General features: G+C 47.6%; 1 protein-coding gene across 1 annotated transcript; it reads left to right on the top strand.

Moving 5' to 3' along the window:
* Positions 1 to 256: 256 nt before the first annotated feature.
* Positions 257 to 6,090, top strand: LOC144166030 (uncharacterized). Its single transcript, XM_077695695.1, has 2 exons — positions 257 to 874; positions 6,058 to 6,090. Exons 1-2 carry the CDS (start codon positions 257 to 259, stop codon positions 6,088 to 6,090), a joined length of 651 nt encoding a protein of 216 aa, XP_077551821.1.
* The last annotated feature ends 11,625 nt before the right edge of the window (positions 6,091 to 17,715 follow it).

Raw genomic sequence — 17,715 nt, forward strand, 5'->3', positions numbered from 1 at the left:
TCTGAGACTGCCGAGGGGCGTGCTGACGTCAGTGTGTACGGTTTTAAGGTATACGTGCTGAGTAAGAGCATCAATGTTGCACAACCGTAACCCCAAATGCATGTTCAAGTGGCTCATTATAACGCGTTAACGGGAAAATTCTTTGAATAAAAGCACATGAATATTTGAATAATTATTTGAATAAAAGTTATTATTTATTTGAAATTATTTGAATAAAGGCCACGGCACTGCAGCTGCGGATCAACACACACCCATCATGTATCTGCAGGTGCTGCTTTTTGCCGTCGTGGGCCGGCTGACGTCTGCATCATCGGATGACCTACGGACTACAGTCATCGAAGATTCTGGCGTGTGCTCGGCTACACCTTTGAGCAGCTTTTACGCGCACCACAGCCCGTTTCTTCGGGGTTTGGATGGCTTGCCGACAGATCTGGACTTTACCGTGATGGCCGTCCGGCAACATGGTGCAACATCGGCTGACCCACCCCTTCAAAAGCGCGCCGACTGCATCGACACTTCGGGCCACGGCACTGCCGCTGCGGATCAACACTCACCCATCATGTATCTGCAGGTGCTGCTGTTTGCCGTCGTGGGCCGGCTGTCGTCTGCATCATCGGATGACCTACGGACTACAGTCATCGAAGATTCTGGCGTGTGCTCGGGTCCACCTTTGAGCAGCTTTTACGCGCACCACAGCCCGTTTTTTCGGGCTTCGGATGGTTTGCCGCAAGATCTGGACTTTACCGTGATGGCCGTCCGGCAACATGGTGCAACATCGGCTGACCCACCCCTTCACAAGCGCGCCGACTGCATCGACACTTCGGGCCACGGCACTGCCGCTGCGGATCAGCACTCACCCATCATGTATCTGCAGGTTAGTTATTACGACTGTTGTTCCTACCGGGATGATGACGTTTGCCTTTTGGCGGTGTCGCGGCCTTCTGGGTTTTTGAAATTTGCTCAGAGTGCAGCGTTGTTCCTCAGCCGCCTTTTGTTACTTCACGGTGACGTGGAGGAAAACCCCGGACCAATGAATAAGTGCCAGGAAGAAAAATTGAACTTTGTGCTCGATGCTGTGAAGCGCCTAGAAAACAACAACGCTACCTTACTGGAATCCGTAAATAGGGTTTTACTAACACATATGGCTATTCAAAACGGTGTAGAACAGCTCAAAACTCGGGTACAGGCTATCGAATCTAAAATGCAAACCAAAGATAACACTGTAACTCTACCGACCCACGACCAACATTTTTCCGCATTACATGACAAAATCGACGACCTGGAAAATCGCTCTCGGCCTTCCAATGTCCTCTTCTTTGGCGTAGATGATAAAGAACCATCTGAAACATGGGATGTAACTGAGGGTCTCGTTAGGGAATTTTGCGCGTCAAAGTTAGGCATAACAGTAGATTCCGTTGCCCGAGCTCATAGATTGGGTCGTTTTGTACAGGACAAAAGAGGCCCATTATAGCCAAGTTCTTTAACGATAGGGAAATTGAAGCAATTTTGAACAAAGGACCTAAACTAAAAAATACGCCCTTCAGCATCTCGCGCGATTACTCGCTGCCCGTTCGCGAAAAACGCCGCAAACTTGCCCACTTCAAGAAATCAGCGGCGAAGGAGGGAGATCGCTGCCGCATAATATTTACTAAGCTGTTCGTGAATGACGACATCTACGTGTGGGACATTGAAAATGAATGCGCTGTCCGAATAAATTCTCATGATATCGTACACGCGGTGCTAACCCCCGCGAGCGACACGGGTGAATGACGTGGCTCTCCCCCGAGTATTAAGTGTTCTTCGGCACTTGTACCCCACACCATAGTCAAGCATTTTCCATTCTTGTTTACAAATATCCGTAGTGTTCTTTCAAAAACTGTCCCTCTTTCTTCACTGAGAGACTCGTCGTCAGCATCAGTAGTAATATTAACCGAAACATGGCTTAATGACACTGTTAGTGATAACAATATCTTTGTTTGTGCATCTGAATTCAACTTTTTTCGTTGCGATCGAAAGCACCGAAGGGGCGGTGGTGTCCTTGTTGCCGTCAAGAACGATCTTGTTGTTACCCCCATCTCAATATGTTATTTTCTAGAATGTGCCTTTGCTTCCTTGATGTGCGCTGGTAATCATGTTATAATTGCTGTTTTTTACCGTCCCCCCGATATGGGTTGCACGTTTTCGGATGAATTTTCCCGTGTTCTGGGCGATATTCGTACCCGTTTTCCGAACGCTGTACTTATCATTTTCGGTGATTTTAATTTTCCTGCCATTAATTGGAGTGACCTTACCATTCCACCAAGTGATGTTGAAGCGCACAAATTTTCGCAGAGTTGCCTTGACTTTTCTTTAACTGAACTAATAAGTTTTCCTACACGCTGTTCAGCAACAAGTTCGAATATCCTCGACCTAATTTTAACAAATGAACCCTATGCTTGCTCCAACATTAATATTTTTGATGGTCTTTCCGACCATGCTATTATTACCGGAAACCTGATTCGCCCACTTGTCGAAAGAATAAGAACTAACAAATCGATTAAGTGCTATAACAGAGGTAACTTTGATGGCATAAATAATGAATTATCGGCCTTTTACGAAGAATTCATACATGGTCACCTCCAGCGCAGCACTCAAGAAAACTGGTTGCTATTAATAAATAAACTTACTGGTCTCATCAACAAATTCATACCTGTCATCACTGTGAGAACCTGAAGCACGGTTCCATGGTTTACTCAGCAGCTCCGACGGTTGAACAACAACAAAAAAAACGTTTGTATAAACAGGCTGTCCGAACGGATACCTCTAACTCTTGGGCGAAATACAAAAAATGTGATAAAGAATATCAGTCGCTTTTAAAATCTACCCGCAGCCGTTTCTTTAACCATGATTTATCATCTATACTTGCAAATAATCCACGCAGATTCTGGCGCGTTGTTAACCCCAAATGTTATCCTGATATAGTCCTAAGCAATAACGATGGCGTTTCCGCTCCCACATCGCAATGCGCAGAGGTCTTAAACAAGGCGTTTTCTTCAGTTTTTACCAGAGAAGACGTTTCATCCGCTCCCATATTGCATAGTATCAACAGCACAGTCATGCCGGAGATTGTTATCAGTGAGGCGGGTATTCTGTCCCTTTTACAGAAACTGAAAATTCTGTAAACACACTCAAGTCATAAACTATCTGGAACGTCACAATATCATCTTCAATTTTCAGCACGGTTTTCGCAAGGGATTTTCATGCGACACCAAACTTGCCGGTTTTGTTCACGACCTTCATACATCTATGGATGCTGGTTACCAGGTCGACGCAATTTTCTTAGATTTCGCTAAAGCTTTTGACCGCGTTCCTCACCACAGATTACTACTAAAGCTAGAACAACTTAACATTCATCCTAACGTTCTTGCATAGATAAAAGCTTTTCTTTCCTCCAGGTCTCAATTCACCTTTGCTATGAATGTTTATTCTTCCTCTTTACCGGTAACATCTCGTGTACCCCAAGGAAGTGTTCTTGGTCCTCTACTCTTCCTCGTTTATATTAATGATCTACCAAATTTTTTATCTTCACACGTTCGACTTTTTGCAGACGACTGCGTAATATACCGTAACATTTCTTCTGATTCGGACCGCTTAGCTTTGCAATCTGACCTTAACAAAATTATTCATTGGTGTTCAACTTGGCTTATGTGGTTAAATGTTTCTAAAACAAAGTGTATGTCTTTTACTAACGCTGCTACCCGTTTTCCTAGTCAATACTCGTTGAATAATATCACACTTGAGTTAACATCTACATACAAGTACCTCGGCCTCCACTTTCAATCGGATCTATCATGGCACCATCATATAGAACTCACTCTTGCAGCTGCTAACCGGTCTCTCGGGTTATTGAAACGAAATTTTAAACAGGCTCCATCGCACTTAGAAAAGCTTGCTTTTACCACTTTAATTCGCCCTAAAATAGAATACGCCATTGCCATTTGGGATCCTCATCAAGCCTACATCGTATCAAATATTGAATCCTTGCAAAACCGTGCTGCTCGTTTCATTTACTCAGATTATTCTTCTTATTCCAGCGTCACTAACTTAAAAAACCGTGCTGAGCTACAGGATTTGGCCCTTCGTCGGAAATATGCGCGCTTATCACTTTCCACAAACATTACAATCACCCGTCATTACATGACAGTTTCTTTGAACCCCCCTGTTCCATCTTTCCACGCCGTGATCATCCTAACAAAGTTAAGCGCCCGCTAACTCGCACACTTCGTTTCGCTCAGTCATTCATCTCGCGCACTATTATAGAGTGGAACAGTTTACCCGCACACATTGCCACCGAGAAAGACTCGGCTACGTTTTTAGAGCTCATGCGCGCTACACTGACCAACTAATTATTTTTTTTGCTTTTGTTGTTCTGTTTTTGTTCCTCTTTTTTTAGCTTTTTTTAACTATTGTATAACGCCTTGCAATTGCTGCCCGTATTCATGGTTTGCGTTTTGTTGCAGTTGTTACGTTGCATTGTATCTTGTTGTACTGTTTTTTTTTTGCGGTTGTACTTTACACACCATGTGGTATTGGCCCCCCCCTATGTAATACCCTCTTCTAGAGGGCCTTTAGGGGTAATCTGAATAAATAAATTAATTAATTAAAAGATGAATAAAAGAATTATGTGCGTGGCTACCTACATTTAGTTCAATAAGGCAAACATTTTGCAAAACATTTTCAGCATATCTAGCTCGAACTAGTGCTACTTCTGCTATAGAATTGCAAGCAATAAAGTTTACGTACTGGCCCCGTATCTGCTTGCTTCGCACAAAAATGTCGGTAACATACAATAGCCTTTTGCAGAACGTGCTACGTAAAACCGAATACTCTCTCTTTCTCAGACCCCTCATGCTTTTCCCCTTCCCTCTTACTTCTTCCATGGTGAACAAAATAACGGTTTGCTGGATTCAATCTTCCCGCCTTCTCACTCTCCGTACACCATCTGGTAGGACCTTTTCTTTCGGGTAGTGTATCAAACAGCTGTAGCTTAGATTTTTTAGTGCAGTATTTGCTGGAGTCTTGTCTTTGTTTCACAGCCTTTTGTCGTTTATATTGCCAATCGTCAAAAATATCGATCGAAAATGTGTTAACTAAAATAACAATATGAGTGCAAATAAGTTAAAAGAATTAAAAATAAATAGAAACGGAGGTGCTCTGATTATTTACTGGATTGTTGATTGAAATATGTTTTCTTTGGGCTGAATGATAAGAACCGTATGAGCCCTAGACGCTCTGTTAGTGCATTCTAAGGCAACCTCGGGGATCAGATCAACCACACCGCACTAGATTGACCAATCGACGCAGCGACCAACAAAGTTCTGCTAATAGCGATGCCCGGCATGACATTAGACTAAAAAATTTGGTCAGCATTCTGGCATCACGTAAAGCAAGTATGGCGTCCTGCATTGCGCAATGCCGGCGCGCCCAGATTACATTTTTTAGTCCAATGTCATTCATCGTATTTTCTCTGTTACAGAATGGACTGCTGAATCGAGTACATTGTGGTGAAAATGCGCCACGAGATCGCCTTAGAGTGAGGTTACGAACGGCCTCGCCGTTGCACGTTTTGTGTACAGGTGTTCTTTCACCCGTTGTTTAGTGGCCGGCTAAATGGACCCGGATGGAAAGAAAGACAGACAGACGGGCAGGCAGGCAGACAGACAGACAGACAGACAGACAGACAGAAACACACAGACAGACAGGCACACAGACAGGCAGACAGACAGACAGACAGACAGACAGACAGACAGACAGAAACACACAGACAGACAGGCACACAGACAGGCAGGCAGACAGACAGACAGGCAGACAGACAGAGAGAAATTTCCCAGCTTAGTTGGAGCAAGAAATTGCCTCGTGCTTAAAAGTAAAATCCGCCAATTTCACGGGCTAAAACGCCACCTTGACTGGGGGAGGAAGGGGGGGGGGGCGGAAGGGGGGGGCGGACTCTCACCGGACGAAAGGCAACGAGTAGCCGCAGCAAAGCGGCTCAAGAAGCTGGCGCGCGTTCCTCAACAGATGTACCGCCTCCCAGAGAACAGCCACAAGTGACTGCTACGACGAGCAGGGGACGGGCAGGCACTGTGCGTTAAGCTGCGGTCAGCAGCAAAAGCACTCGCACGCACTCAGGCTCAGCAGGCATGGCGACGGGCCCTGAAATCTTGCCGAAGCGAGACGGAAGGAGGGGTGACCGGACGAAAACGGCGAGTAGCCGCAGTAGAGCCGATCAAGGCGCTGGCACGCATTCTTTTGCAGCTGCGCCTCCTCGCCACAGTAATAATAATAATATTAATAATAATATTATTAATAATGGTGAAATTGGTTTGATTGCTTGATTGATCGATTAATTGTAGGGTTTAACGCACCGACGCAACGCAGGCGATGAGGCGCGCAGTAGTGGAGGGCTCCGGATTAATTTTGATCACCTGGAGATCTTTACGTGCGCCGAAATCTCTTACAAACGGTCGTTTTTGCTTTTCGCCTCCATCAGAGACGCGGCCACCGCGGTCGGGACTCAAACCCGCAACCTCGTGCTTAGCAGAGCAACGACGTAGCCACTGCCCCACCGCGGCGGGTGATGATGATGATGATGATGATGATGATGATTGTGATAACACATTCTTGCCTTTCTCAGAAAAAAAATAGTTCCCCGCCACTAGTTGAGAGCGTTGCTGTCAAAATAGAAGATAAGTGACGTTCACTACACTTACGTTGCTACTTTAAATCGGTGGCTTTGTGTTTGAAGCGGAGAAAGCCCGCTGTCAGGCATTTCATTGGATTAACGGCGTAAAATAAAACCTTATCTTACTTCTAGTGCACTCTACTGTGCAGTAGAGAATGACGATACTTTAATGCCGTCACAGCCACTGTCAATCTTGCGTACTAAGACAGCATAAATCGTCGAGTGTATACCATCAATCGCGGCGCTTTACAAGCGCTGCCGCCGAAGGAGCTTGTACAAAAGTTGTATTCGTCGCGTATCTTTATGCACCATGAAGGTCGCACATTTCCAATTCGGCCTTTCGCAATAACCACCCCTTTGCTCCAAAACTCGATCCCGCTAAAAGGAATCAGGTGCAAGTGACCCGTGCATTGAAATCCCTGACAATTTCCATTCGTATGACGGCTGTGTGGGAATTGGTACCGCAGCTTGGTGACTTAGCGTTCGAAAAAACTTCCTTTGCGCATCGCGTTGATTTTTTAAGTGCGAATGCACTTTATAAGCGACCCCAAACCTTCCACCGCCGGCGGCGGCGGCGGCGTCCGCAGTCCTCCTCTCTATATAAAAAATTACCCCGCATTTCCCCGAGGGGGAGAATGTGAAAGTGCGAATGCACGGTTGTCGGCCCGCTTGCGGCGCTTGCGCTCGGCCCCCGCAGCCCACCGCCTCGCCGCCTTCTCTTCCATCTCTTCCATCGGGTTTGTAGTATCACGTGCACACCACGCAGTTATGAAGCCGCTATAACGCCGCTGAGTCGCCAACGCACGCCGCTGACGACGTAGTTTGAATGCGTTAAAGATATAAGGCGCGTCTAACACTGATATCACAGTCGCGTCCGTAGCTTGGTCGGTAGAGCGTCGCGCTGCGGCCGCAAAGTCCTCGGATCGAAACCTGGCGCCGGATGCTGTTTCTTTTTAAAATATAGAGGAGCACTGCGGACGCCAACGCCGCCGCCGGCGGTGGATGGTTTGGGGTCGCTTATAAAGTGTATTCACACTTAAAAAAAACAGCATCCGGCGACAGGTTTCGATCCTAGGACTTTGCGGCCGCAGCGTGACGCTCTACCGACTACGCCACGGACGCGACGCTGATATCAGTTTTAGTAACGCGCCTTATATCTTTAACGCATTCAAACTACGTCGTCAGCGGCGTGCGTTGGCGACTCAGCGGCGTTATAGCGGCTTGATAACTGCGTGGTGTACACGTGATACTATAAACCCGATGGAAGAGATGGAAGAGAAGGCGGCGAGGCGGTGGGCTGCGGGGGCCGAGCGCAAGCGCCGCAAGCGGGCCGACAACCGTGCATTCGCACTTTCACATTCTCCCCCTCGGGGAAATGCGGGGGAATTTTTTTTGCCTTTTCACGCGTTGGTAAAGTATTATTTCCAACCAACCAATTTCGCCGGGGCCGTCGGCTCCATATTGGTTTTCAACGCGGTGTGGATTCATGGGAGGACAAGTGGCGGGCGTTTCAAATCGGAAGAATGATCAAACAGCCCCCCGCCCCCGCCCCCCCCGCCAAAAAAATAATGAGCTCAGCGCGGATGAGACAGATGTGGAAACTAAAACATATGAAGCCCTTGTTATTAGATTTTTGTCAGCCTTCCGGTAATACTGGACATAGCACACAATGAAATTATTGGTAGTAGCAGCCAGACCGCCAGAATACGCCTTCTAAGTGTCTGATATTAAAGCCGTCGCCGAGTAATAACGAAGGAGGCAGGGCCTTTCAAACGAACATGACGAAGGAGGCCGATGCGACGCCTCTGTTGCGGATTTATAATTTACCGCCAACATGAACAGTAATGATGAGGAGAGAGACGCCGACAACGAAGTGGCACGTTCACGCGCCTGGTGATGCGTGCGGGCACGTTCACTCGTGATTGAGTTCGGAACGCTGGGCTTGAACGACCGTGCACGGCTTTGCGTCGCTCTCTCCACGGCGCCAATAAACCCTGAAGATCGGCTTTCCCGACTCGTAACACTGGTGCCGAAAACCCGGGAAGCAAGCCAGCGTTGCGGCTAGCCTTCTTTTTACGAGCTGGGTGAGCCTTTTCTTCAGTTGCGACCGGCATGGATCGAGTCAAGAGCAAGCGCGCGTCATGGCGGGCTATGAACACGGAGATCACCAGCGAGGTGGACCAGCTGCTACAGTCTCAGCAGTTGGACCTTTCCGCCCTTCGTGTCATTCACGGACGTCTCCGAGCAAGCAATTCGGCATTGTCTGCGCTGAACGCCGAACTCGAAGCCCACCTGAGCGACGACCAGGCAGCCGAAGACTACGCTTCGGTCATGGAGTATGACGACGCAGCGACCAGCGCACTGGCCTTACTCGAGCATCACATGGAGGTGTTGAGGTCATCTTCGACGCCCCAGACTGCTCCTCCTCTGGAAGACGCCAGCGGAGACCGCCGGGGCTGCGACGTCTACCGGACAACCCTTGCAAACTACTAGTGAGTTTGGAGCACGTCGCCCCAAGCTAGAACTGTTGCGCTTCGAGGAAGCTGTAACGTGGTGGCAGCCTTTTTGGAATATGCTTTCACATTCCCTCCATGAGAACCCTAGGCTGTCCAACACCCACCGGTTCCACTACTTAGTTTCGCTTCTCGACGGAGCTGCTGCGGAAGCCGTTGCGGGCATTCAAATTACCGAGTCCTCGTACTAAGACGCCCTAGATGCCCTACAAAATCGTTTTGGAAACGTAAAGCTGATTGAGCAAAAGCACTTAGAAAACCTGCGGATGCTCAGGCCTGTCGATTTATCTAGTAACGTGGCCGCTTTGCGGAAGCTTTACGATGCCGTGCAGATGAACCGGAGAGGACTAGAAAGTCTGGGAATCGGCATGTCATCATACGCGGCTATGCTGAATGAAGTGCTTTTGAAGGTCATACCTAGCGACATTGTCGTGGACTACTTGAAACGACATAACCTTGCTGCGAGCACATCTCCTACGAGCAGTTAAGCTTCGTCGGAACAGGAGATTGAACATCCGCTGTCTTTTCTGCGAGTGGAAGTACAGTGCCGAGAAAGAAGCTGTCAAATCAGCAAGCCACCGAGAAGTCAGGACGCCGAACGCGTATCTAATAAGCAGCCGTCTGTTCCGGCTGCTGCGGTTCTGCACAACAAGGCACAGGCTTCGTCTTGCTTCTTCTGCTCCGCCAAAGATCACAGAACGGAAGAATGTCCGAGCGACATCCCTTTGGCCGACAAGCGAATCCGCCTAGCAAGTGACGGCCGATGCTACAGAAGTACGGCGAAGGGGCATCTCGTGCGGAGTTGCCGAAAGAAGGTCCGGTGTGGGACATGTAAGCGGCGCCACACCACCACAACGTGCACTACTGACCACGCTCGGAAACCGTTGGAATCGGCTGCAGAAACGCGACATGTAGCGATGCACGTCAACACGCGCAAATCAGCCATTCCGCGACTCTCCAGCGGCGTCTTACTACAGACGTTGCGGGCATGGATTATGACTTCGTCCCATTGCTGCTACGTACGTGGAATTTTTGACAATGGCAGCCAGCGGACTTTCATCCGGCAAGACGTCGTCTCTGAGCTCAAGTTAGCTGCAATTGGCGAAGTTGATCTGGCCATCAGTGCTTTCGGCCGATCTGGAGGTCCCAAGAAGAAGTTTAAAGTTGTCAGAGCGACCCTACGCAGTCAACATGACAGCACGTCTGCTGAGGTCGACGCCATCGTCGTGCCTTTCATTTGTGAAAACGTGACTGAAGCACCGAAGGGCAACACGCTTCTGCAACGCCTGGTCTCCGAGGGGAAGCTTCTGGCTGACACCATTGCTTTCCTAGGTATGGAGTTCAAGCAAGGAGTAAGCCTTCTAATTGGATCCGACCAGATCTGGAAGTTCGCGCCAAAAACGAGCCAAGTACAGTGGGAAGAAACGAATCCTGCTTTGGTTGCCGTCAGCACAAGCCTGGGATGGACCTTACAAGGACCGTTATCTCTTCAAGAGAGCAATAGATGCAAAGGCAGCACCCTCGTCTGTGCTCTCCGCACAGACACGCACGACAATGAGGACCGATCTTGCTCTTTTCGGTGGTTTCGGGAGGTTAGCACTGCTGGTCTCAAGAACTATCCGAACGCGCATCCCGATGAAGATGCATTGCGCAAGTTCAAAGGTTCAATTGGATTGGTGAAAGTGCGCCATGACGTTGAAGTGCGATATGAGTCCACACCAGTCTCTATGGCCGACGACGGCAAGAGTGCCCTTTCCAGACCTCATAGGTTACCTCGACGACTTTCTTCAAACGAAGGCACAAGACCCCACGATAAGTCTGTGAGGCAAGGCAACAACGATGACAACGCAGGAAAAGTAGCGAAGGGCCACCTTGAAAAAGGAAGGAATCTTAAATGCACCTCACAAGAAAAAAAACGCCGGCTACTGGAACCCAGAGATGACCGTTGTCACCACTCCATTGACAACGCTCATAAACGACGTCTTCACTGTGGATTCGGCAAGGCTTCCGCTGAAATAGGCGAGAGTGACGGGGAGCCTACAGCCCGAAAAAGCGTGAAGTTTTCTCGGACGTTGTGAATTGTGTTCACCTTTCATGCTGCAAACTTCTGCGACCACAGCGCTACCCAGTGACGGAGTCAGCAATATGTTTGGACAATCGGCGAAGTGTATAAAGAACGGTCACACTAGGACCTGACAAGTTGAGCTAGTGCGCGGTAGAGAATGTACTTGACTAGTTCAAATGTGTGCTTTTATGCCCATGCGAATGAGCATTTGGTGGGCGCGGAGGATGTAGCGGATTTGTAATTTACCGCCAACATGGGGATGATGATAGAGGCGACGAGAAGAAAGTGGCACGTTTGCACGCACTACTGCAGCAGGCACACGGGGGAGTTCGGAATGCTGCGCTTGAACGACCGTCCACGGCTTTGCGTCGCTCTCTCCACGGCGCCAATAAACCCTAAAGATCGGCTTTCCCGACTCGTAACAGCCTCATTTTAGCTCGGTTGCGTTTCTTCCCAGCATTCCTGTGAGCGTGGGTTGGAGCGGGGGCTCTCCCCTGAGCAAAGTAGGACATACCACTACGCTCCCCTCTCCAGAAAAAAGAATTACTTGCCTGACCCTTCAGTGGCTGACCATAGGAGCCTCGCATAGCCACCCATACCCGGATGGAAGTGCCGGTTCGTCGCACTCAACATTTGAATTTGTTGCTTTGGGCAAGCATTCCTTCCCCTATTTATTTCTTTCCTTCTTTCTCTTTTCTTGCCCTACTTCAAATCCGAGTCCTATTTTCACTCGTCACGAAACTCAAGCTCTTATTTTTTATGTCGAGTTCAATGAAGCAAGACTTTCAAACATATATGCTTTGCGAAAGTTGCCTTCCGCATTGCCAGAAGTTGATTAGTTTTTCTTTGCATCAATGTCAGCGTCCCCGTATATCTTTTTCCCCCCCCACTGCGCTGCTTGAGGCATCGAATTAAGTTTGCAGCACTGTTTACAATTCGATTTTTATGGGTATTGAAATGCAATAATGATTTTCGGAATTCTCAAACGACGAGGTTCTAGGCAGTCGTCCAGCAGAGCAGCCCACTGAGCAACTTTTTGCTGCCGGTCATTCCTTTGTTAGGAAGATGAAAACAAAATCCCATTTTCTGTGCACATAGTGTGGAAGGGTTTTTCATAACTATACAATCACATAAATATCTATCTACACAAGCGATTTGCATCATATGTTACGTAGAAACTACCTGCTTCATGTTTAAACATAACTTTGACTATAATATGATGTTTCTTTTTTATGCTTGTACCATGTTGGTTATACTTTGCTTGATACTACAATTTCTCGCTTGTTGTTGTATCGATGGTTCAGTGTAGTTCATAGTTCTTTGTTTATCGTTTTGGTTAGTTCTGTAGTTTTGTATACGTTTGTCTTCAGTCGTATCGCTCATAATCTTTATTTTGTCTAATATCCATGGAGCTTCTCAGGGTATATGTTTAAGCGAGTCGGTATCCATTCTGTTGTTCCCTTGTGCAAAGAGACGACAAAGACTGAAGCGAGACGAAGACTGAAGGGAAGCAACAAAAAAACTCAGAGTGATGTGCAGCACCAATGGAGGTCCCCCGTACCGATGTTCGGTTCGAGGATAGGGACAAGCGAGTCACTTCCGGTGCGATGTAGAGCGGCAATTAAACGTGTTGATAGGCCGCACCGTACCGTTGAACCTACCCAAAATATACCAAACCACCCTTAATTATGAAAAAAATTGGTAGAATGTGGCTAAAAGAACATTTTGCAGTAGAGCAAACCAGTGTCTTTCAAAAACACAACTGGGGATCGATCCCACGCCGTTTTTTTTAAAGCCGCGATTCTACCCTTGGGCTTCTGAGCCTGAACAACGCTGTTCTTTCAGCAGTTGCTCAGAATAATAGAAGGGGTGTTCCAAGCGATCCGGTAGATCGCGATAGGTGCGTAAAAGAAGGGCTGGTCTTGCACCTGCATAGGAGCGGAATTCCGCCAATTGATGGTGGCTCTTGGCCAGAGTAACGAGGGGGAGGGAAATACAGAAACGGAAAAGGATGGTGAACGAAATATCGCGGCCAATCGCCCTCGTTTTGCCCATAATCAGGCTGAAACTTTTGAATTTATTAAGTTTGAGATCAGCGACTTACAAGCAGAGTTGAAGTCATTGTACGGCAAGCTGCGGGTAACCTTTGATGACGTTACAGCCTAAAGCGTAGGGTAAGGCATAATTCAAGGGGAATGCATACCGGCGGGCGCTATAAGCGGTTGGACTGTCCCCTCGGCAACGGCTTGAGCGTTCCTAAGGTTCAATATTAAATGCGCGGAGGACGGCGTGATGGGGTGTAGGGCCTTTAGAGACAACAGTCTTTCTTGGGCTACTTAACGTGGAAATTTTGGTCTTTCTGTCTGTTTGTCTGTCTGTCTGTCACTCGATTCAGCCAAGCGGCCAAACTGAACATAATGCTCCGGAATCATCTTGTATACTCACAGCCAAATCTGAACATCTAAGTCCGGTTTTAGTGTTCATACTTGCCAACATTGTTGAACAAGAACAAGACATTACGCAAACTCGAAGGGAACTTTTACATCCACCTGAATGCAGCCGTAGGGCTACAAATGAAAGCTATACAGCTTTCTCAGAAACTTCACAGTTGAAGGAAAATTCATCCTAATCCAGGAATTGAACCCGGGACCGCCTCTTAACAGGAGCAGTCGCTCTACCAACTAAGATACCGAGGAGGCTAGTATTTTGTAGCGCGAGAGCGAATTGATCAACAATAAAGGACAGGCGTGAATCAACCAGATTTAGGGGAAATCCCCAATGTCGAGTAATGATCTGCAAAGGAAAGTTTCACATCCACCTAATTGCAGCCGTATGGCTGCCGCCGTACGGCTGCATTCAGTAGATGTTAGTATGAAACACTATGTTGGAAGGCTACTGGAGCAGGGCGACGTGGTTCTATGAACGTTGTATTTACGTGCCTCGATTCACGGGCGTCTCCACCGTACAGCAGCGCTGGCATCGAGGCACCCATCTTTGAGCAGTGAAACACGGTATATTTAAACGGACTTGAGCAAACCTGAAGCGTGTTATTTTGGAAGGAAGCAGACGGGAGAGAAACCGCATGAGAGGTGAGCGGGAACGAGAAGACATGCCTTCACTTGCCAGGGGCGCCCGTTCACTATCGTATTCCGTCGACATTTTCAACGAAAGCAGCAGATACGGGGCCAATTTTTTCATCACTGAAAAAGGTCATCATGTGGTAGATATTGGCCATTATCCCCTCGACACTGGCTCATTCATCCCTGAAAGAGAACGAGGTGGATCATGCAGCAGCCCGAGCTTACACACACCAGGGGCCTGCTTCTTTCATAAGCCAAATACTATAATTATCGCAAGAAGATGTACTGACATCCTGACTTTTAACCCTTGGGACGAACGACATTTCCAGATCTACACTCAAGATGTCTCCCGATGACATGGACACCTACCTAGAGCTCTTGACATACGAATTTCCTCATGGTACATTACTACACGTCATAAACCCACTTTATTCACGTGCAACGATAAACTGTGCCCAAAACCCCGAACATCGTTCTTTCTCTCAAATCGTAATCCCCTATTCGAGAAGTGGGAGGGTCGGCTGACCAGCGCCGACCACAATCACCAACAACCTCTGCGAGACCGGGTGAGACAGACCACCCAGACCCAAGGCTTCCTTAAAAGCAGGTCCCCCATGAGGTGGCCAAACAAAAACTTTGATTGTGCTCTATGTTTATTGATTTTGCTCATTCATCCGTGTTGTAATTCCAAATGGGGTAATTGTGAGCTACGCTAGCTAATTTCGTACGCTGCTCTTGACCCATCGATTGACTCAAAAGCGTCGTTTTATCCGGTCGGATGTATACCTTGCACTGACATTGACGTCACCATTAACTATATTTTGTTATTATTCAATTTATCGAGTAATAATGTCACCTGAGGCTCTTTACAGTAACCAACAATATTGGTCTATTATCCAAAGAAGGCATGACCGGTGATTTTTCTTGTGCTGTTTTGTTTAGGCGGATGAAGAAGAAAACAAAGTGTACATGTCATAGTCCGTGTAAAACTGCACGACCTGCAGTATGGTGACGTTTTGAGATTTTAGCTTTTCTTGCGGTCATATTTGCTGGCTGGCCTATAGCTGGCGCTGTGTGATTAGCGGCCATTTACGAGCCAGCTTTTATAACTGTGCATGAGTTCCCGCCAAATTGTAAAACTCCGTTTATTTGTGCGGCCCCAAATATGTTTGAGTATCAGTAATCCCCATGAAAGCACTTGGACAGTCATAAAGCTCCTAAAAACCTAGTACCTAACCCCACATAGTCGCGAGAGGTAACCCTAGAGAAGAAGCTATAACGACCACGTATTCCGCATCATGATCAGAATGCATGTTTTTGAAGAAAAAGGTACCGTGTTTTAAATCAGTGCATTACTATAAACCTTACCAGACACCGTAGCAGTTGGAACAAACCGGCAGGAACGCCTGTTCCTGTGTATAAGAAATTGTTTAAACAAAACGCCAAGCGTAGAAATTTTTTACCGCCTTTATGCATAGAGAAGGCTGATGATAATATAAAAAACAAAGATTACTTCTGTCAAAGAGAAGCTTTATTTCCCTCTACTTCCGGTTGTATGAAACTGGAATGCTGGAACTTGTCGGCTTCTTTCTTGGTACCCGTCTCGTTTTCCGCTGGCAATATGGTTGCTTATAGCGTCGCGCTCTGCCAGGATCATCCTCTCAGCTAATATAGCAGACACGAGTTGGTATCGTCGGGAAAGGGCAGATGGTCAATAGTTATATTTTTAGTAGCGGATCCTAAGTCTACTCAAAACCGTTATTCTTTGTTACTCTGTCGTTATTCTTTGTTGAACGTTATTCTTTGTTTTTTTAGTTACTGGTCTTCCGCAGAGCGGTTACTTTCCGGCTGCACCGTTCAGTGCACTTCCTGGTTGACCTGTTATCGCCTCCATTGTCCTCACACTGTCTTAGCTGCAGCTTGCTTCGTTGTTGGTTTGATAGCCCTCTTCATTTTGAGGCTCCCGGATGAGGAACCCCATTCCCTCCAGCCCTCTTAGAGCTTTCGCGACAGATTGCTCCTTTTACTGGCCCCGGAGTTGGTTCTCGTTGGCTACCTTCTCGGCCTTATCACTCTTTTGCGGTGCACTCCGTTTAAACTGCGTGCTTACTAATTAGCTTCTGGCATTCTTTCTTCAGACGTGCACCAATTTATTGTATTACCTTACTTCTAACTCCATTTTCGTCTCCCTAGAAGACCTTTGGAAAATCTCTGCTCGGCCCTGGAAGCAACACTATTTCTCTTGCTGGAAAAAGGGTTTTTATGAGTCACCTTTCATTTTTGTGGGTCCCCGTTATGTTAGCATCGTTGTTTTCTTTCTTTTCACCCTACAGTTGACAACGCTCTTCTTTTGCCAGATCGGCTGGTGTGTGTATTGAGGTGTCCCGTGCTACACGCTGGATGATTGGCGGCAGCGTTGGTGGCGATGATAACTATACAACATAGACATTCCAGTACAAGCCTTATACTCATCGACTAGACGAACAGACTTAGTTGCATATTGATAACTTTCTGTGGTATCAGAAAAATTCCCCCGCATTTCCCCGAGGGGGAGAATGTGAAAGTGCGAATGCACGGTTGTCGGCCCGCTTGCGGCGCTTGCGCTCGGCCCCCGCAGCCCACCGCCTCGCCGCCTTCTCTTCCATCTCTTCCATCGGGTTTGTAGTATCACGTGTACACCACGCAGTTATCAAGCCGCTATAACGCCGCTGAGTCGCCAACGCACGCCGCTGACGACGTAGTTTGAATGCGTTAAAGATATAAGGCGCGTCAACACTGATATCACCGTCGCGTCCGTAGCTTGATCGGTAGAGCGTCGCGCTGCGGCCGCAAAGTCCGCGGATCGAAACCTGGCGCCGGATGCTGTTTCTTTATAGAGGAGCACTGCGGACGCCGACGCCGCCGACGCCGGCGGTGGATGGTTTGGGGTCGCTTATAAAGTGCATTCGCACTTAAAAGCTGTGGTTGATTTCTCTGTCACAGGAATTCGTAAAACATGAAAGTGAAATGTGCAGCGAAATCGGCAGCTCAGCCTCTTTTGTGTGTCGGCGGCTCTCTTGGGGGTCTGCTTGTCGAGCGACGTCGTTCTGTTGGGTATCTTCAGCGAAGGTATTCTGGCGTCAATTTTGTGACGGATATGACGTCAGTGAAATCTTGGTGTATCCCGGCATAAAACACTTCCGTGTTAAATATAAAACCCGAAAACGAACAACCCTACTATAACGTACTCCTTAGTATTAAAGGTTGCTTCCCCGCAGAAAGGCGATGTGTGCAGGGATAAGACGGAAAACAAGCGCTAAATAAAAACACACGACGAGGAGTGGACGGGACAAGCGC

The sequence above is a fragment of the Haemaphysalis longicornis genome, unplaced genomic scaffold (assembly GCF_048455015.1).
Source record: "Haemaphysalis longicornis isolate Haplotype H1 unplaced genomic scaffold, Haemaphysalis longicornis Haplotype H1 scaffold_159, whole genome shotgun sequence".
Lineage (NCBI taxonomy): Eukaryota > Metazoa > Arthropoda > Arachnida > Ixodida > Ixodidae > Haemaphysalis > Haemaphysalis longicornis.